General features: G+C 40.3%; 1 protein-coding gene across 1 annotated transcript in view; it reads left to right on the plus strand.

The window, feature by feature from the left end:
• GLP1R (glucagon like peptide 1 receptor) overlaps nt 1–22,428 on the plus strand; it is a gene marked incomplete at its 5' end in the record, with an annotated part of 83,254 nt that overhangs the window by 56,164 nt on the left and 4,662 nt on the right. The window contains 6 exon segments of the mRNA XM_066180275.1: nt 1,339–1,498; nt 10,056–10,116; nt 14,376–14,445; nt 15,142–15,230; nt 17,817–17,955; nt 18,800–18,841. Coding sequence (XP_066036372.1) covers nt 1,339–1,498; nt 10,056–10,116; nt 14,376–14,445; nt 15,142–15,230; nt 17,817–17,955; nt 18,800–18,841 — 561 coding nt within the window.

The following is a 22,428-nucleotide window of genomic DNA, read 5'->3' on the forward strand; positions in this document are numbered from 1 at the left end:
CTGTGGGAAGTTTGCCCCCACTAAGACAGAGAAACAGGAAGCTTATCTTTTCCATGCATATATATACATACACCAGTGCCCATGTCTTCTTTCTGTGCTGCAGTTTCATTTCTTTCTAGCAGTGACAAGAGGGCATTTATTTCCCTAAGCCAGCATTTTTTGTGATAGAACTATCCATCTGGTCAGTTGGTTGTCCACCAGCTAAGTTGGTTGTTCTTGCTCATCTCCATATAATCTCTTGATGACAAGAAAAAAAGGAAGCATCTGATTAAAATGCAAATTTAGAAAAGCTTTGGAAGAATGGGCTAATTAAATACTTCTAATTGATGAGAGAGGATGTACAACTCTTTTGTAAATAATGATGAAAGTATGCCCTTACCCATTTGGATTTGGAATTCAAAATGTACTTGAAACCTCAAAGAAAGATAGCTTTATTATCTGTATAGCTCTTGTGACTCTAAAACATGGGTATGGCATTTGCTGCTGCAGTACAGGGTTTGAGTGGGAAAAGGAAACTCTCCTGATGCATCATTAGTGCCCATCCTTTTCTGACACTGCCTAAGGCAGAAGTGCTGAAATGACTTAGTGAATCTCACATGATGGTTGATTTTTTTTTCTCATCTGCAATTTATCAGTTTCCAGAAAATAACATTGTAAAACTCATCTTAAATGGTTTGGAAATGTTCGTATTGGATTGTCAGTCATTTCCTCTTTCCAGAAAGTGTAGACTTTATGATTTTACACATGGTTTGCTCAATGCTGGTTTTGTCAGGTCTGATGGATATATTAATTAGGTAATCAGATTTCATACTTATCTAAAGCCCTGCTGATCATCTCTGTAATTTACCAGCTATGAGAGAATTTGTACTTAAATGGAGTGCACTGGGCAATATTGCTATTCTGTGAAAATATCCTCTGCTTTGGCAAATAGTTAACCTTGCGGCATCCATCTTTTCTTTTTAATAGGGAAATTCTCAGCTGCAAAATAGAGTATCCAGGAAAGTGAAAGATTCACTGACTGTGGTTGATATATTACTTTTCACTTGTTCTTTTTATCTATTCATGCATTTGAAAAATTAAATCCATTGCTTGTTGAGGGGAAAATACGGAACATGACCCTTTTTTTTAAGGAGTAATGCTGTTGAAAGCATCTGTCTGCTGTGCATAGCACCTACTACTGGCTTCTGTCCATTCATTAATAAAATACATGATTAGTTTAGCAAGCTCTTTTTTTTTGAGGAACAAGTGTAGGAAGGAGAACCAGTCTTTTGAGTTTTAGTATCCTTTTATTCTCAGTCCCTGTTGCATTACTTTGGGCTGTGCTTTTTATCGTCACAGGAATCACTCAGCTGCCGTTTGGTCTTTGTGATGATGCAATACTGCGTGGCTGCAAACTACTACTGGCTGCTGGTGGAAGGCATGTACCTGTACACACTGCTGGTGCTTTCAGTCTTCTCTGAGCAGAGGATTTTCCGCCTGTATCTCTGCATTGGCTGGGGTGAGTTGGTTCTTCCGTTCGTCTGCCTGTGGCTGCACTGGCAGATGTATAAGAGGAAAGCTCATGTGTCTGTCCTAGTGTTTCCCAGTTCAAGTCCTGCACTCTGCATTCCCTTTTTGTTCCCAATCCCTTACCTTGTTTGGACAGTGTGGTCACAGCTCCTGGATGCTCACGGCACAGAGGCTGTTGTGACATGCTGAAACTCACCAAACCAATGGCAGGAACCATGGGACTTCTCCTGCAGAATATCAGCTTCCCAGAACAAATGATGTATGGGTGGTTCCAGCTGGGTGTGGACTTTTCTGGTCTGTCCTGCTTCATCTCCTGCAAGTTTCCCATTGCGTTAAAAGACATGTTAACTACTTGTGGTGCAAAATAGCAATGTCCTCATCTGGGCGAGGACAGCAGTAGAGAAATGGTGGTAGCATGAGGGGGGTTGATGCAAAGGTGCTGATGAACCAGGGGTTGCTAGCAGAGAGGTGTCAGGTTGGCTAAGTGGCCAGAGGAGGTCAAAGAGGGGTTGTCTAGGAAAAAAGAATCAGGGTGCATGTGCATGGGCATTTGTGTGCTTGAAATCAAGGATTGTGATGCCTTGAAATGACCTGATTGAGCAAGGGTTGCCTTCTGTGGAAAGACTAAAGCTTTGATTCTTTCACTTTATAGTTCACCTCAAAACACATGATAGTTTCAGATTAATCCTATTTTTGGAGTGATCTTTCCTGTGCTTTTATTGCATTCTCTCCCTTCCTCTTCTCTACCTTCCCCTTTTGGTGGAATCAGGCCGCTTTTGGAAAGATGAAAGTAAATCCAAGTAAATATTACAAGTGCTTTCACAGATGCTAGTTGGAATATTTAAATTTCTTTGACTGTCCTCCTCTCTCTATGGATTTTGATTGTGAATATTTTAACAAATTAGTTCACTGGAAAAATGAAAAGAAGGGCATATTATTGTGAATTACCCAATTCTACAAAAACGTGATACATAAGGAGAAATGGTTTTCTGGCATATTAATAGGAATAAATAAATAAAATGCAAATAATAGCAGTTTCCTGCTGGAGAGTTTTATTTAAAGTTCTCTATCTTCCATATTCTTTCATGTCAGGCATGCAGCAAAAGCAGCACCATTTTGTTTAACATTTGAACTATATGTTTTAATTAGACCCTCAATTTAATTTAAAAAAAAGGCAGGGGGTGGGGGAGCTATCCTGAATCAGTGAGTGAGGTCATGAAAGGAAATGGAAAAGAAATTAGAACAAAATTATATCTAGTCAAATCCTCAGGGGATTGTGTTGTTTTATAAGAAAGGGTTAGGCTGCTTTTGGTCTGAATCACTTCTATTTAGTGTTTGTCTCCTGCAAATGCAGAAGGCAGAAACAGATGATGTTATTTTTGGCTTTGTACTTTCTTTACAAAGGTGGTTTTACTATTGTATATTGAGTTTCTAGATGACTTTGTGGAAATGAGCAGCAATGCAAGAACTTGGCACTAGATGGATGGGTTTCTTCCAAGCTTCCTAGAAAAGCCCTGTCTGTGCCGTCCAATCATTATCTGTACAGTTTCTTGCTCTTCCATATGTGTCTGCATGTGTAAATCTTGCCTATCTTCAAATCTTCTCTACCTTCAAATGCAGAAGCATCTGCTCTTTCAGTGCTCCCAGATTAGTTATACCAGATAAGTTTCATCTCTAACCAGTGGAAAGATAAGAAGATTTTTCCCTTTCTTTCTGCTTCTTCGTTGGTGATTCCATTTTTTTCTTTCTGCTTCTTCGTTGGTGATTCCATTACCTGGTGAGGGACTTGGCTGCTCAAGTCCCTCACCAGGTAATACCTTACTGTATTCAATGCTTGGAAGATTTTTATTTAATTTGATTTTTGAGCTGTGTGATAGCCTCAGTGTAATGTTGAGGCTTCAGAGAGAGACGGTAGTTCCTGTTTGAACTGTTGTCCTGCTCTTTGGAATAGTTAATCAACTGTAAAAATAAAGCTGGAACAACAAATAAATATTTGTTTGATTGCCAGAGCTAATTTGATACTCTGACCCTTTGTTCCATTAATGAATTGTCTTCTTACAGGATAATTTTTTAATTTGTTCATTTCTCATAATTGGATGAATATTTATGTGCTTGTATTGCTCAAAAACAGTCACTTCATGTTGTTGTTTCTTACAATTATAACTGAAGATTAATACATTAATCTTCAGTTATACACAACTAAAACTGAAGATTACCTGTGATCACTCTCAGACATGCCAGAGTTTGCTCTCCTGAAGCCCAGGATACTGAGCTTGATGTGCACCCTCCTCACAGCCCTAAGGTCCTTGAATTCCACCATTTCATGGTCATTGCAGCCAAGGCTGCCCTTGAGCTCCATGTTCCCACCAGCTCCTCCTTGTTGGTGAGAGCAGGGTCCAGCATGGCACCTCTACTCATTGGCTCTTCTGTCATACGGAGAAGGAATTTATCATCAGTGTGATCCAGGAAACTCCTGGATTGCTTATGCCCTGCTGTGCTATCCCTCCAGGAGATATCTGAGTGGCTGAAGTCTCCCAGTAGGACCAGAGTTTGTGGCTGTGAGGCTGCTCCTGACTGTCTACAGAAGGGCTTCCTGGTCAGGCAGCCTACGGCAGACTCCCCTATAATGTCACTTGTCCCTGTCCTCCCTTTAACCTGACCCATAAGCTCCTAGTCAGCTCCTCATCCATCCCCAGGTGGAACTCCATGCACTCCAGATGCCACTGATGCGATGACACCCCCTCCTGCTCTCCCCTGCCTGGCCTTCCCAAAGAGCCTGTGGCATTCTGTTCCAACACTCCAGTGTGGAGCCATCCCACCATGTCTCTGTGATGCCAGAGAGATCGTAGCCCTGCAGGTACTGGCACTGGCTTCCTGCTGGTAGGAGTGGGATGGATTAAGGATCCCATTCCCCAGTAACTTTAAAGTCCTCTTCCCAGGCTTGGCAAGCCTGTGACTAAAGATTCTCTTTCCCTTCTCTGTCGGATTAACCCACAGTAGACCAGTTGGTTCAAGATATTCTAAATACATTTTTGTTATGTGATAATATCAGGTCGGTTCTAAAGTCAGTTATTAAGACAGTAGTCTATTTATTATCAGTTCAAATGACTAATTATTCTTTGCTGTTGAAGTACTTATAAAGGGAAAAGTCTGTTTGTCTTGCGTTACTGTACTTTACAAAACCTAGAAAAGTCATAAAATCTTGATAGACCTATGAAAACTAATGTAGTTTCATAAATTGGGAGTCATTTATACTGACATCATGTATATTGATAGGGTTCTATAAACCTTCCCTATTACTTGTGACGTAACTGTATTCCTGGTGGCCACTTTCTTGCTGAGATTTCATACTATACTAGGCTTAGAGATGGCAGTGTTATATTTTTCCTTATTTCATTTAATGTGGAATGTATCTTGCTTATGTCTTCTATTTCTTTGTTAAAGCAAAATTCCATGCATTTGTGTCAACCTTAAGTTCGATATATCTTACTGCAAAAACAAGTTTGTATTCCATTTTCAACGCTGACAGAGAAAAACAAGGCAGAAACACTGAGCGGCATCAAACCCCCAGACTTTTTAATAGGCTTATGGAAGAGCAGGTTAGGTGAGAGGTTTCCTTCACTCTGGGGGGTCACTGCAACAGCTGTCAATTCACATAATCATTTGCACTTGCAGAAAAGATAATTTGCTGCTATACACCTGCTGGTACCTGGTGCTTCCTTGAGAAATCCTTGCCCATGGATCTCACTTTCTCGAGAGAAGAAAAAGCATTTATAAGAAAGGGGTGAAAAAAACCACCCAACCTAACTACAGAGATCAAGGTGATTACTTTTTTGTTTTGTTTGTTTCTCAGTATGTGCAGACTGGTCTGAATCAGTGTCCAGGACACCAATGCAGTGTTCATCATGTGTGAGCCCACAGCAGAAGTTGCTGAGCCTGACATTGACTTTCAGCTATCAGTACTGTACTGAGTAGTCTCTGGAGAAGAGCAGTTTATACTGTAAGGCTGCTGCATCAGCAGATTTTAGTGGAAAAGGGGCCTGTTCACATGTAGGAATAGAGAGGAGAGAAGAATGGGGAAACAACAGAAACATCCCACAGTGACTCTGAGCGGCGTCTGGACAGGAGACTATTTTCAGCACTAAAGGCTAAGAAGAAAATGGTAATAAGCAGCTAAATATTCTCTGAGCTTCTGTGGCAATTTTACACCCAGTTGCACTTGCAGCAGGAAAATCACCATAAAAAAATAATCTGCTTCCTTCTAAGCCTTGGCAATCCAAGCTTGCTCTGAGGAAGAATACTTTGAGGAATGAAGCTATTAAAAGCAGGAAGCCTGGCTAGGGCATCAAAATCTACATCCTGGTTGCAAGGAAGATGAGTGGAACAGTGCCAGTAAGAAACTTTCCTGCAGAAGCCCACTATGAACTCAATGTAGCAACAGGGTGCATTCATTGCACTGACCACGTTTTTTCTGTTTTCAAATGAAAACTGCTTCAGACAAGGATGTAAAAATAGATTTTATGTCCAGACTGATCTTGGTAAGAAATGCATGTCAGGAGTTCCTCTTAATCCTCTTCACTTTCTGTTTTCTAAATTAAACACTTTCATGTTTTTCCCTTTCTAGTAAGAAAAAAAAGTTTCATATTTTCTTCTCACATCATCAGTGCTTTTACTCTTTTTACATGTAGTCATATTTATTTATAATTTCTTTCAGTTCCTCATGGCATCATTCTTGCATTCCTTCATCATCAGCTGATCGTGTCAGAGCATCTTGGATGCTTTCTGAGAGAAAGTAGAATGGACTTGTTCTGACAGCAGTAGTGTCCTTCTGGTTTATGTGCCTGATTTTCTCAGAGGTTGAACTTACCACTCATGGAAGAAAGGAGTGTCAAGTTATGGCTAAAAGACTGAAAACAGCCCTAAAATGCTGTATTCAGAATATGTTCTTTTTAAAGGGTTTCAGCAGGATGGCAGTGCTGTGGTTCTTCAGAGACAAATCTACTTCAGGAAGAATCTCTTAATCAGTACATGAGGATGAGGGGCCACTCTCTTGCTCCTCATATGTCTTTCCTGAATTTGCCTCCACGTAAAGTGAAGTACAATACAAAGCTACAAATGCAGTTTGTCTGTAAGAATGGAAACTTGCTCACATGTAGAGGTAAGGGAAAGATGATGGCATAGAATAGCACCACCTGGTGACACCTCTCTTTTAATGGGGACACTGGGTTCCAGAACAAACCTGAGCTTTTCTGTTCTGTTACCAATCTCAGACCTGATAAATGAAGAGACTGATTTTTGGGTGCTGCAGGTAACTTCCATTGGCAGCTGCAGGAATTTCTTGCCCCTCTCACTAGGGATAGTGGAGCATTTTGAAAATGTTAACCTTTGCAGATTTTCTCAACGTTTTGTTCTCTTAGCTACACCATCCTTCTGCCACTCTGAAAAATGACTGTTTTTCCAACTTTTCTTTTTTCTTACTATGCAGGCACCTGTCCAGGTATAGAATATGTAAGCTAGACTGAAACTAAGTAGGTTGTGCTGCTTTTTTATGCAGGGGGGTCTTAAGATGTTGATTTGGCAGTTCCATTACTTTCTCATGATCCATAATATATATTATTATTGTAGCCCGTAATTCAGATGCCCAGTCATTTGAAGTTGAACTTTATTAGCTGAGCTGTCAGCAGAGTTATTTTCTAGTACACTTGACAGATTTCATAATCACCACGTAGTGTTCATAGATTTTGGGTCAGCTATCAACCTGCAAGAATTAAGATTGCAGCGTTTATCATGATCAGGCTGTTGCACTTTCTGGCATCTTCAGCAGTGATACAGTACAGAAGAAAAAGTAGACATTATCATTTCCAGAATTCGGAGACTTTTCTCTGGTCAGGTAATATCAGGAAAGATCCATCTCAGAGCTTTCTGTATGACAAAAAAGCAAAATCAGAAAGAGTTCAGCCAACACCTTAAATAAACGCCTCCTATAAATGAGTGTAATTTTTTTCCTGGATATCTGATATACTTTGAATAGCAGTAGCAGGAGAAAAGTGAGAGACTGAAACTCAAATGCATCAAAAGTGTTATGTTGGAAGCCCAGAAGTGGAATACACCATTGATTCTGTTAATGCAATAGTCATCTGTGGTATTTATTCAAGGAGTTGTATTTGGTTTACTTCCTCTGCCTGCTCAAACCAGACAGAATTCTCTTGACTGAGTGAAGTAACCAGAATGGTATGGTTTTAGCCAGTTAATGCAGGCTAATTAGATATCAAGATTGTTAATTAGTCTCTGGAGAGTCTCAGTGATCCTTGCAAACTGCAGCTATTGTAGAGATGCTTCAGATTTGCTATTTTGCTGTGATGGAATGTCTTCTGCAGGCTTGAAGTAGATTAGGGAATGTTCTTGGGGCAGTCTTCTCTTTAGATCTTCTCTAGGGCTTTGGAAAACTGCATGTCTTCCCATCTGCTGAGGCTGTGTTCCAGACAGTTTGCAGAGCAATCCATTTCTCAGGACAAGGCTTTGTGAATTTGGTAGATGTAAGGTAGTATTCATGCTGTAAGGTTTAAACATCAGTGCAAACTCATGTGTATTGCACTGTTAAATCTTGGTGTCTCAGACTAAAATGTGCATTGCCAGCATGGAAAACAGAGTGACTGATGGTGCTGCAATGCCAAGACACCAGCTGCGTGCATCACAAGTGGGAGTGGGCAGAGAATGTGGAACAAGTGGCTTTATACTTGCTGCCTGTTAATTTGTATAATATTTGCATCACTGACGGAATTCTATTATATCAGCCTCCCTCTAGTTCAGCTCTTTTGAAATGCAGTATTAATAATAGGTTCTCAGTTCAAATGTCAAGTGATTTGATTAAACATGGAGAGATTTCTGATGTATCCAGAAGACTGAGATATCCGCTAGTCATTATTGTTATCACTTGATCTATCAAATGATATATCCACTGACATTACAGCCTTTGTGCTCTCAGTGTTTGTCTTTTCCTGTAAGTTTCACATTAAGATGTCTTAATGCTCAGCAAAGTCAAGAAAGGAATAATTCAAACTATAATTTCTTTCTGTGAATCAAAGTCTCCTTTGGTTTGGAAGTGATGTGCGGTGAGCCTGTTTTAATCTCTTTATATGACTATTGAGGCAGCACAAAGTCTTTGGTAGCTTTGCTCTCAAAATACTGTGTATTCTCAGTATCAAGTAAATCCATGGAAGATGGTAGCTATTTTCCTGAGTAATCTCTACTTTATTCATTATCTTTGCTACTATTTTAATTATTGATATTTTTCCTTGCTGCTCTTTGTTCTCTCTTTTATTTTTTTTAATTAACTGATCAAGGAGAATATTATTATTCGGTCTGTAGCGTTTAGCTGTTCTGATAGCAGAGTAATTCTGCAGTATAACAAAAATGAAGGCTTTTTTACTGATAATACCTAATAAAGATAGTGCTTGAAGTATTCAGACTGTGGGAGATCACCAGTTTCTCTGTGGGCTTCTGCTGCCATGAACTCTGGACTTGCCCTGTGCCGAACTCACTGCTGCAGCCTGATGTTCTTATGGTCCCTTACTTTACTGATCCTTAAGAATATAGTAACAGAGTACACGGGATGTTGCTGTTTCTATACAATGCATGTGCAGTATCAGACACTGTCCAGGGAGGAATTAGACCATCTTGATGTATCCTTCGGCAGAAATTCCTCATCCTGCCTTTTGAGTCACAATCTGCTTTCCCTTCCTTGTGTGCATTTTTATCATTCTCTTTACTGAGTATTGGTTGGTAGATGCGCTCTAAAATCACTTTTAATGACCTAGGCTCTTCATAAATGAAAGAAGTTAATTAGAGAGCCTTTGACACTGTAAAGTAGGTAATGAGTGCCAGCTTACCTGGCTTGTCTCGCTGCCCTTCACACCCCGGATGAACTGAGCAGCTGTAGCCCATGCGCTGTCAGGGGAGAGTAGGGCCAAGCCTCTCCTCACTGCCAGCTTCATCTGCTGTCCTTGCTGCAGCCACTCAAGTCCATGCCAGTACCACAGCCAGAACTTCCCTGTGGGGCAGGACACTTGCTGGGTGTGCCCACACTCCCTCTGCCATGGAGACCTTGTGGGGCTGGGCGTGCTCCTGACACCAACAGACAGCCTGAACTTGGTTCTCCTTGAATATAGTTTAGGTGACCCACAAGCAGAAATTTATGCACAAAGGTTTTGGTCAGAACACATTGCACCCCTCTCTAGCATGAGTACAGAGGCTAGTAGAGCTTCCAAAAATTTAATTCCCTTGGCCTGTCTGTGAAAATATCCACAGAAGAAGTGGTGAGTGCCTGTTGTGGGGCACTTGTGTTGTTCATTTTTCATGCCTGTTGAGAACTAGGTGGGAGCCTGGTTCACGGCAATCTCTGTTGGATAAGGAGCTGCAGGCCTGACACCAGTTAATTGTGTTGCTCATCATTATGGGGGTGGAGGGATGGGGGCAGAGGGAGTTTTCCTTCTCTCTGCTTTTCCTAGTCTCAGTGTCAATGTCAGCCTTGTCTCCTCTTTTTTCAGGTGTGCCAATGCTGTTTGTTATCCTCTGGGGAACTGTCAAGTACCTTTATGAAGATGAGGGGTTGGTTTAGTTCTGATTTTTATAGCTGTCTCATTTGTGCTGTATGTGTGCACCAGCAGGTCACTGTTTGCTTTCTGTTCAGTGTGGTTTGCTTTGGCAATGTGCTGTTACCTCTCATAATTGCTGCTGTTTTGTCTGAAGGTCTTGCATAACATTTCAGAAAGGAGCATATGGTTTTTTTCTGATCAGAATTTTCTGCTTGTCTGAATGAATCTGTTCTTTTGCAGGTCAAGGAAAGGTATGTTTTGTTTTTGTGTACTTACGGTATCAACAGTTATCAACAGTAGCAGTCATCCTACCCAACCAAGACCACTTCTGATACTGTCCCTTTGGCAATAGTGTTTACAGTTGTTTCAGAGGAAGACAGCAGCCTCCCACAGAATTCTGCATGGATTTGTAGTGATTAGCCTATGCCTAGCAGCAGAGAAGTGATTGCCTTTTTTTGTTTAAGCTTCCATTATTTAGATTTTCTTAAAATAAAGGCACATTCTCTGTCTGCTTACATTAGTCTTGCTAAAGTCAACTATGTCACACACTAGACTGCTGTAAAACACAAAATACATTTTGTCCATTTTTACCATGGTGGCTGTTCTGAAAAAAATTACCTTTTTATATGTTATATGTACCAAATAGCATTGTAGCTTGTTGGTTTTGTTTGTTTTGTTGTTTTTTGGGTTTTTTTTTTTTTTTTTTTTTTTGGTTTTTTTTTTTTTTTTTTTTTTTTTTTTTTGGTTTTTTTTTTTTTCCTTTTTTTTTAAAGGGAGGAAAGTGGCTTTTTTTTGGAGAGATAGTGGCTGCCTAGAAATATTTGGGTAGCTTTCTTTGTGAAAAGAAATAAACCTACGCTCTTTCATTTTTATTTTAAATTTATTATTTAATGGGTTTTTCCTCTTACTTAGTTTCCAAACTACCCAGCCATAACTTTGGTAGCGGATGCCTATTTTTTTCTTTTCTTTTTTTCCCCTTCCAGACACAATTCTTGCTGGAGAGACACTGCAATATGAAAATTCAGTTTAGTCAGACCCATTTCCAAAATGTTTTCTGGTGTTTCTGAGTATTAAGAACCAGCTTTTCTTTTGTGTTCCTCATTGTACTAAACCCGTTCAGTCAAAGCTGCCTTTTCTGGCTTAAGCAATACTAGGATTTTTTGACTTTCCTTTTCAAGGTTGGCTTGATGATACTCTGTAACAAGATTGTGGCTATACTGATGTACTGCAAGTTTTGTTGAAATTACCACAATAGGAATTACCACAATAGGTGTAGAGACCATGCAGCCTCTCAACAGGCAACGTTCCATGGCCATATCTTCCCATTGATGTAGAAAATGTATTCAAAGTGCTCACACTGAGCCTCCCACGTTATGCGGTGCTCAGAGCTGATTTATATTTTCTATTAAGGAAAACTGTCACTCACTGCCTTCAGCAGACCTTAAAACGGGCAATTTTGCACATTATTGAATTTTCTAAATCTTGTCTAAATATTTGTAAAATACAGCAATAAATAACCACATGCAGCAGCTGCTCTGAAAGGCAAGATTTCTGTGCCTTGGGCAGGCATTTGCTGGAGCATCCAGGGATATCTTTCATGCTGTTTGCCATAGCTCTGTCACCGTGCAGTGGGCTGTAAATTTCATTTGTGATTTAACTACTTCCCTGGCTATGAAGAATAACTGGAAATAAATGTGATCAGGGCGGGAATCTGAGGCAGTCCTGTGAACGTAGCCACTTGAGTAAAGGACTGAAGCCTGCAAGACTTGGTTGCATACTGGCTTCTTCTTTCCTTACATGTGCACGTATAAACTCCTTTAGACTGCAATTAATTTTTTAAAAAGTGAGCTATTAAAAAATACTTTGTCTAGATTACAATTAAAGGCAAGGTGGTGTTAGTTATTAGACTGTGCCTAAAAAGCTGCTACTTACACATTTTTGCTTCTGTCTGCAATTAAGTATGGGAGCAAAACAGTCAGCCTTCAATCCTTTTTTCAGTTCACAATTGCTACATTCCTTGTAGCAATTCAAGGTAAAAATTCAGTGTTTTCACTTTTAGAAGGAGAATAGTGAATTGATAAGCAAAGGCAGAAACATCCCACTAGCATTTTTTTCATTGGACAAATTCTCCATTGATGGCTGTGAGGCTATTAGTTGCCAAGCATCTTCTGAGAGGTGCTAGCAAACTGTAGAGATAGATCCCAAGCACAATAGATAGACAATATTGTTGTATTTATCAGTGTAGCAATCACAGAAAGCACAGATGGGCAAGAAATCACGTAGAGATCTGCCAGATCTATTTTCAGGATGCTTCAATAGCCATGACACCTTAATTGACCTGTAATGGTTTTTTTATTGCACATATTTGTATAAATTTAAAGGTAGCTAAAATTGATGTGTGCCACAGGAAGCAAATTAAGACACAAATGTAGCAGAGTTAATGTAAAGAATTGTTTCTCAGCCTCTGTTATTATAAAGAATTTTTTTAATTGCCTCTGCATCTACTACAGCTAGCGAGAAAATTAGAACTCCACTTCCAGCTATGCCTATTATCCCATCAGTCTTGAGGTGTTCAAATAAAATTAATTTCAAAGGCTCCATGAAGCTGGCTCCCAGTCATGTGTGTACCAGTTAAGAAGTTCTGTAACTCAGATTATGGCTCAGGTACACTGACTGCACACGTTCTGCACACCTTTTTTGTCCAGTACTAAAATGCAATTGAATTGGAGGCTGCAGAGCTGCTGGTGGCAATAATATGGTTTTTGCACACATTAAAATGAAATTGAAGGAAAAACGATATCCCAAGCCATTCTCAGACTTGCAGACCCTGCAAGGGAATGTGGAATTGCCACAGCTAGGCTGCTGTGCTTTCCTCTGTGGTAAGTGAGCACATGTGAGTTTGTGCTTGTAGCGTGGATCCCTCTCAGGTGCTGCATGGTTTGCTCTTCTCTCTTAGACTATCTCACTGCAAGGCTGGGGAGGGTTTCAGCTCCACCAGCATCACCCAAGCTGAACTTTCATATGTCTGTTAAGAAGCCTTAGGGAAAGTTGTGTATACAATACGTATGTTTTGGCAGAACAGATTTGGAGATGAAGAGAAACCTTTTTTGGGAAGGAACCTATGTTTTATTTAGTGCTGTTTCCTAGTTCGTTTGCCAGCCTGTGTAGCTCAGAAGCCTGCTGGCTTTACTGGTGGCTGTTGCTTTTGAGTAATGCTGAGCAGGAGGCTAACAAAGTTATTTCATAGAAATATTAAGAATGCAGTCACTGCAGCAGCAAGCGAAGTGGCATGTGAGCGCTGCCCTAACACCTGGGCCATCCTACACAGACATGGCCATCAGACAGTGGTGGTGGCTGGCTGTGGCCAGAGGAAAGGAACTAGATGTACAAACCCCGCAGTATAAGGTTCACGTCAGACCAGTGATTGCATACTGTGGCTGCCATGACTTTTCTTGTAATTTTTCTCCTATACTGCTCAAGGAGACAGGAATTTTAAAAGCTAAAATGAGACTTATGTGGTAAATGAAGTATTATATTGCTGCAACATGCTACTTATTTGGTAGAGCGCTCAGGTCAGAGTCAGCAAAAGTTAGGAACTGTTGCTCCCATTTTTGATTTTACTTGTTTATAGTTTTAAAACTCAGTGGGCCTGAAACCTTGAGCATATGAACTGAAGGAGCTGGAGATTGCAGGTGCAGTTGCTTTCCCCTGGTTGAAATTAGTAACTCCTTTTTGAAAAGGACAGATGAAATAGATGACTGATCTCAATATTGATATGAGAATAATGATGGTAAGTAATGGGATAAAGAACTAACAAGCAATTAAATAAGATGATCTGGCATTGGAGACTGAAGAATAATAAAAAACAGTGCAGGACTAGGAAGCTAAGAACGAAAGCAGAAAGATCAGATGCAAACAGACCCCCCCTTCTCCTTTCAGCCAAATGACAGATTTGACCTTGGTTTTAATGGAGTAAATCTTCACAATTAATGGATGATAATTCATAGCAAATTGTGGAGGAGAGCTAGCCATTAGTGGGCAAGAAAGGCCAGTGAGTAGTATCCAGTTGGATTATGATAGCTGCAATAGTACAAAGCATTCAGTGTTTCTGAGAAGCAGCTGCATCTGTTTCCATGTCAGCATGATGTGCTTTCCTAATATCTAGCCCTTAATATTGTTTTCCATCTGCATTGCTGGAACAGAATGAAAAGCAAGAGATTTTAGTAATGAACTGAAACTTTAACTTCTGTCTCCCTTTTGTCCTCTTACTAGTTGCTGGACCAGAAACTATAACATGAATTACTGGCTGATCATCAGGCTGCCCATTCTCATCGCCATCGGGGTGAGTCTGAGACATGACTGTGAGATGGCAGATTTCCCTGAGAACAGCACGATACAGCACAAAGATGCACACGTGGCCATTGTACATGTCCAAAGGCTAATAACCCTTGAGGCTGTTGACATTTTCATTCAGAAATGTGATTTTAGGAAGCCAAATTGGTTTCTGTAACTGAAATTCCAGACTAGCATTTTGTTTCTTTAATTTGGCCACAAGCTGTCACGTTGTAGTGGCAGGACATGATAACAGAACAGCGTGCTGCAGCAGTTCTGTTAACTCCCCTGTGAGCAGGAAGGTAGTTCAGGGAGACCGGATACTATTTCAGATACTGGGCTACAAAAGAGCTGCAAAACGTGTGGCATTGTGTAGAAATGTTCTGCAGGCACAATACTGTGTCAGGCTCAGACCTCCAGACAAGGTGAATGGGCCAACCCACACCTTCACTGTGTCTCACTCCCCAGAGGGTAAGCAGAGTCCCCTGCTTTGTATAATGAAGTGCCTGGGTTTTCAAGGGTGGCTTATGCGTTCACATTTAGACCACAATTCCTTAGCAAGGAGTTGAGTTCCATGGTAGATTCTGCAGCGGCTGTGTATCAGGATGCACACAGACCTACACATGCATACACAAACCAGTGGGTATGATTACTTATGCACATGTTTTTATTGATGGTGATGTAAATTCTTCTTTTGTTTCTCCAGGTGAATTTCCTCATCTTCATCAGAGTTATATGCATCATCATCTCCAAACTGCAGGCTAATTTGATGTGTAAAACTGACATAAAATGCAGGTATGTCTTAAGGTAGTCTGACACTTTCCATGCTCATCAGAATAAAAGTAGACAAGGACATACATGAAAGGGAAGCGGGCTGACAAAGGTGGTTAAAGAGCACAGCCCTTGAGTAATGCACGAGTGTGGTGTTTCACATTGGTGTAACTGCTTGGACAGTCAGTCCCCAGAAAAGTCTAGTGAAGCCAGGGCAAGTATTTCACCTGTGTTATAAACAGAAAGCTTGATGTCTGTCACTTTACAGTCTTCCATTAGACTGGATGAATATTAATTAAGCAGATACTTTTAAAATACTTGCAGCATATGCAGGTACTGAATGTTAGAGTCCTTGAGATCAGCCAGAGAAGGACAGCAAACCTGGTATTAGGGCTGGAAGGAGCATCCTGTGAGGAGTGGCTGAGGATTTCTGACTTGTTTATAGTTTGGAGTAAAGGACTCTGAGAGATGACCTCATTGCCTTCAACAGGCCCCTGAGGAGTAGAAGTGGAGAGGGAGGTGCTGAGCTCTTCTCCCTGGTATCCAGGGATGGGATGTGTGGGAATGGCTCCAAGCTGCACTGGGGAAGCTTTAGGTTGGACGTTAGGAAGATTAGATTGGACATTCTTTACTGAGAGAATGGGCAAACCCTGGAACAAGCTTCCTAGAGAGGTGGTAGGTGCCCCAAGCCTCTCAGTGTTTGAGGCATTTGGATGGTGCCATTAAAAATGTGCTTAAAGTTTTGAACAGGTGATTGTCATAGGTTCCTCCCAGGTGAAGTATCCTATCATATTGTAATTTGAACAAAATAATATGAGTTGATAGAAATAAAAGTTTCACTTCAAGGAAGACAAGATGGGATCATTTTGAGTTTTGTTCCTTATTCTTCTTGCCAATTGTTATTGGGACAAACTTTCAATCTTGAATGCATGAGATGTTTCAAGAGAAATGTCAGGGCTGTCACAGAAATGTTCAATTTTTGGTTTGCAGGCTTCAGTCGATCCGTGTCTGTATTCTTCCTGTTATTTAATCACCTTGATAAGATTCACAGTTGCATCCTTCATTTCTGTATCTTAATTTTTGTATCAAAGTAGACTTCGATAAGAAGTAAGAATAGTGTAAGAATAACAAGTTAGCTCTTGAAGTGTGGAACTACATCCTGTGGTATCTGGACTGCTGCTGGCTCTGGATTTAGCTGTTTTGACATTGGGTATTTCAATGCTGCAGCCTTCTAAACTAAACACAGTTTATTATGTATTTTGATGTATTCTTATCAGTGTAGAGTTGCATGTTACTGGTGTGCATGTTACCTACTTTCTTTACCTCACATGAAATTTTGGAAATACTAATGTGTTTTGAAAGTTCAAAGCAAAGATGAAGATGTGTCTGAGCTGGAGGCTTTGATTCCAAGCCCACATGTACAGAAAATGGAGTTTTTTCAGAGGGTGACAGTGAAAGGACATGGGCAGAAGTCACAAGTTATAGCAAGAGAAATTCCCATCGCATGTCAGGTGAAAAAAAATTCACAGTCACAGTGGTCTGATGCTGGAAGAGAGGCACAGAGGGGCTTTGTAGGACCTTGGATATACTCAAAACTTGGCTGGGTGCAGCCTTGAGTAACCTGCTGTGAACTGGAGTTGGGCTAGAGACTTCCAGAGGTACCTTCCAGCGTGAATGGTTGTGTGATTCAGAATAGCAGCCAACAGCCCTCAGGCACACAATATCTACAGAAGTCTGACAGCCCTGCTAATTGAGTGATTTTGCATCTACTGACTAGTCTCAAGACAGGTTGTTGTGAGATGTTGGTAAGTTCTGTGGCCCAGGAAGCTCCCACATGATCCCCAGGGATCTTTCACTAACCTGTTGGGTGGCTGGCATGTATGTCTGTCAAAAGAGAATTAAGGATCATTCTTGTGAATTTTTTCCTGTGGTTGTGTACCTTGAACTCTCTCACAGGTAAAAAATAATTTTTTTCAGATTGGTTTGTCTTTCATCCTTTGCTAGTTGTGTCTTTGAACTTGCCATCACTCATTTCAAGACAGTTTGATTGCTTTGACAAAGTGTTCTGCAGTTACAGATAGTTACAATGTTTAGAAGATTTAACACACCACAGAGGTGGGAAGGAATACCAAGTACTCCTCCCTTTGCCGATGTGTTTTTAAAAGATTCCAGTTATTGGTAGATTATGTCTTTCTGGTCATCAAGAAGGTAGGTTTGGTTGTCTTTCCCAATTACAGGTGAAGAAAAGAATACAGAGGAAAGACGTCATAGGTACAAGAAAGCACATGGCTTCTTACTGATTTTGGAAGATTTTCCAGTTGAAATACAGCCAGTAGCTGGATACAGAGCTTTGCTCTCACCCATAAATGGTCTGCAGTAAAGTGGTAGGGGAGGCTCAAACTTGCAGGAACTTACTAAGGTTATTTTGAGGAAGTTTTTTATCCTGCAGCCTCTGGAGGAGGACTCTGTGCCACAAAGTGGTGCAGCAACTTACCAAATTTAAAACTGTCAGAAACAGAATGTAGAAATGGTGGTCCCACTGATCATTTGGATCAACAATGGTCTATTCAGTGGCATTGCGGGTTTTTTTAAATTTCTTTGTGATCTTAGGTTGGCCAAGTCTACGCTGACCCTGATCCCACTGCTGGGGACCCATGAGGTCATCTTTGCCTTTATTACTGACGAGCATGCCAGAGGGATGCTGCGCTTTGTGAAGCTTTTCACTGAGCTCTCCTTTGCTTCATTCCAGGTAGCGCTCACAGTGTGTCCATGGACATATGTTATTTCTTAACTGCTATTTGGGGACCTGCTTTCTCTTTCATTCATTGCATTCGCCCCATTCCTTGTATTTCTCAGTTTAGCACTGGGTGTTACAGGATTATGGCAGTGGAAGGGAAAGTATAAGGACTAATTTTTAACAGCCAACTTTACTACAATAAGCTGGTATTCCTGTCCACATATTAATATTTATGTCCTGTGGTTCACCTCAGGGCAATAACAAAATAGTCTGTGATTTCCTGTAATTGTACAGTGACATTGCTGAAAGCACATTTTGTGCTTTCTCCAGTGTTTCTGATAATCCTTGGAAAATCTGTGCTGGAAGAGGTAGCTGTCTCCAGCTGTAACTGCATGTGAGGAGGGTATAGGCTTATTGTGATTTTTATTTAACTGTTGCCTTATTTAAAGCCATTTCAAATTACTGTCCTTGTGTAGAGAAAACATTATTCTGTTTCCCTGCACACTCACTCATTCCCTGTTTATCAAGCACAGAGCTGTATTTAAGACTGCTGTGAATTACTCACTTACAAAGTGTTTAAGACTTGAAACGTTTGCTTTGTAAGGAAGAAGAGGAAAAAAGTCATTAGAAAAAAATAACAGAAGAAAACAAGAACTCCTTTTTCCTAAGATCATGTGCTTTGAGACATAATTTGGTGAAACCTCTGCTCTGCCATCAGAGTTGACTGGGACCAAAGATTCTCCGCCTTTAAGTCTTATCAGAGACATGTCAGTGTGGAGGCTCTAGCCCTCTGCAGCTGAGTTTGGGAAAGTGAGGAAACTGCTCTGCTCACTGTTCTGGTTTTTCTTGATTTCAGGGGCTGATGGTTGCAATTCTTTACTGTTTCATCAATAATGAGGTAAGAGAGATACTATTTGTTCCAATTTGCCTTATCAGCATACACTGTAAGAAAAGGAAATTGAAAATGGTCTTGAACTGCTAAATTGTCCTTGTTCAGGACGGTTGGGGTTTTTTTTTACATATCCTTCCCTGCACAGCTCTGTGGGATAATTCATCAGACAAATGTGTTTGGAAGGAATTCAGGCAATATAATTTACGGTCATTATTTGTAGATGTGGAATCTCACAAACAGTTTTGAATCCAATTATGTAGTTTGCACTGTTGGATTCTTTAATTAAGAATTACAGCTGCTCTTCTTAATCTATCTTATAGTGCTTCTTATTTGCTTGTTTTTGTGAATATGGGAGTGGAGGCCATTTTATTCTATGAACTCAGCTCAGCTTGCTGGTGAAGTTGGAGAATCCTCCTGGCTGTTGCTGTACAGTTTGGTTTCATTTGGTTTCCCTGAGGCCCAGCTGCTTGAAGGCATCATCACTCTCTCATTAAAACTGAACTTCACAGAGTGATAAACTCACAGACCCAGAAGAAATGTACCTTTGGCTTTGAGGTAATTGATGGCAATTACCATCTTCTGTGGCTTCTGCTGAATCCCAGCCCTGTTGTGGGAAAGGGTATTGTTCTGTTTCAGTATTGCAGGAATCTCTTGTGTTACTTCCTAAGTGATTATTACTCACTCATTCAGCAGCCAGGTTTGTAAGGGAAGGAACCACCACTCATTTCGTCACTACATTTTAAATTAAGTGCACATCAATATGTTTTACACTCACAATAAATCTACTTTTATCAATGACATGGTAATTCAAGACCACTTACTAAGAGACAGGCTTCATCAAGGAATTGGAATCAGAAGAAAAATGTGCTTACTTGTGTCATAATGGCCAGGCTGAAGTCAACAGAAAACCAGCAGGTATCGTGAATTAAAACTTGTAGGAGTCTGCTCACTTTTGTAGGTTGTGGGTAAGATTTTATTGAAGTGAATCTATTAATTGTACTGCTTACCAAAATCAGAGGTGAGTAGCGGGCAGGCTTCGCTGTTGGGAGTAAATGTAATTTGCTGGTGACATGAATTAGAGAATATTTGTTTCAAATTCCTTGTATGGCTTTATAGGTGTACTTCAATCCTGAGATGCAGCACCGTCTGCTGGTGGATCCTGTATTTCTTTTGATTCACCTTTGCATTTGCTCATGCATCCCTTGTGCAGCTGCAGCTAAGCCTCTTATGTGTAATGCTAAATAACTTCTTTCACATGAAATAAAGGCAAAGTTACATCATAACCCAAACTTTATTACAAGCCCTCAAACAAGCAGGCTTGTTTCATTTGAGAGAGCTTACTGTGTAATAGCCTACTTGTGTTTCTAAGAAATGCTCCAAATCTCTTGTTACTATAATTCTCTTGCCTTTTTAATGTAGTTCATAAAATCTAAAGAAGATGAGTTCAGCTTCACTGACAGTCTAAGATGATTTTTTTTGCTTGTTCCAACTCTTGTTCAAAGAGGGGAGTAGGGTTTTGTCAAGCCCAGTCATCGGCATCCATAAAAAAAACCTTTGTAAAGAGTTTGGTTAAGTAAAGTCTGTTCTAAACTATTTGAGAATTATTTTCCTAAGGTAAATGAGAAACTGCCTTCTGACACACTGTATGTGTCAAAAGACTATCCTTGTTTGCAATGTGGCCTGCATTTTATTTTTGTCTGACTCATTGACTCCTTTTCTTTTTCCTTAACCATACAGAATGAAAGTTCTTTGCAAGTCCTGGTGCCCAGATCAATAGTAGAAATGAAGATAGAAGTGATATTAACTTCCTTTTCTAATGCCTACTTCTGAAAAAAAAATAGAAGTTGTTCATATTTCTTTGCCTGAAAGATTCTGGATTTTCTCTGAACTTCTGAAGCTAACAGTAGGGTCTCATGAGATTGCCTGTTACCACCAGTGTTCTTTGCAAAATGAGCTAGGCTTAATAAAACCAGTTTTTCTGCTGTTAATGCTGCTTTCTACAAGAAATATTTTAAACCACAGAGATGGTGCCTTTTTACACCACTTAGTTTAAGATGGTTCAGATTTCATTCTCTGTAGCCTTGGTTCTCCTTTTTGCTTTCTTGTCACAATGGAAGTACAATTCAGTCTCTTCTACTTTAAAGAATCTCTCCTGATGCCAGGACTCCTGAGTTCTTGAAATACAGCCCAATCCTCCCTTTTGCTTTTAATTTCTTTTCATTCTTAATACAGACTATTAATTAAACTCTTCCATCAGCTCAATTCCATACCATTTTAGTCTTACTTTCCTCTCACTATCAGTTGCTGAGATTTTTTTGCCAAAATTTAGCAATTTTTATAATTAGATTCTAGATTTGTTGCCACACTGTCAACTTTCTTCCCCATTAGCTGCATGAAGCTCAATCAGGAGTTCTCTGTGAGAGATCTTCTCCAGATTTAACCTCCATGGACCATTTTTTTGAGTTGTCCCACCTCTTCCCTTTCCCTTTTAAAACACCCTACATAAAAAATTTTTCATCCCCTTTCTCACATATCGTGGTTTAACCTCAGACAGCAACTACACACTGCATAGCCACTCACTCACTCCACTTTGGTGGGATGGGGAAGAGAATTGAAGGAATAAAAGTAAAAAAACTCCTGCATTGAGATAAAGACAATTTAATAGGTAAAGCAGAGCAAAACATGGAATTTACTACTTCCCACTGGCAGGTGGGTGTCCTCCCAACTTCTACACCTCACACCTGCCTGCTGTCAAGGTAGGATGAGAAGCTGAAAAGGCCTTGGCACTGCTCAGCAGTAACAAAAGCATCTCTATATTACCAACACTGTTTCCAGGACAAATTCAAAACACGACCCCATAGTAGCAGCTGTGAAGAAAATTAATTCTACCCCAGCCAAAATCAGTACATCATGGGATCTTTGTTTTTGGAATCCTTTTTCCTGTATAGCTTATTTCTGGAGAATCTTATCAACACAGGAAAACTACTAGGATAATTATTTTAATGAAAGATCTGTAGATCTACTTCTGTGCTCAGGAACTGCCCCTGCAAAATAAATCTTAACCAATTCCCTTGCTTATCCATTCAAAGCCATCTAGGCAAAAGCTCAATTCAGCACAGGTAGCAGAGCTGCTCCCTACCCTCTTCCTGACCCCTGGAGAGAAGACTGATATTATGCCAGTCATATCCATTCCTAAGATAGACCCATTCCTGCAGTCTTTTGTTCAGGTCTTCCATTCACTTTATCTCAATTTTGCAGGCTATTTGTAACATAGCTCAAGCCTGTCATGTCCAGCTGGAGTAAAGATTCATTTCCTCCTTTTGGCTGACCTAAAGGTACCTATTTCTTTTGCTCATTGACATACTTTTCAGTCACAATGGTCATGTTTTCATTCAGGATTTGCCAGTAAATGCCTGCAACAGCTTTTTCCCAGTGCTGCCTTATTGTTTTCTATGCTGACAAAAGGTGCCAAGTAGTGGAGTGGTAATATGGTCAATTGTTTTCCTGAAGACACTGTGGTTCCTGCGTTTCTGCCTTCATCTCACCATTCTCCCTCATTCTTGTATGCCAAGCTATCCCAGAACACACTGTCT

Source organism: Chamaea fasciata, unplaced genomic scaffold (assembly GCF_029207755.1).
Source record: "Chamaea fasciata isolate MVZ Bird 193981 ecotype frontalis unplaced genomic scaffold, bChaFas1.0.hap1 SCAF_3, whole genome shotgun sequence".
NCBI lineage: Eukaryota > Metazoa > Chordata > Aves > Passeriformes > Sylviidae > Chamaea > Chamaea fasciata.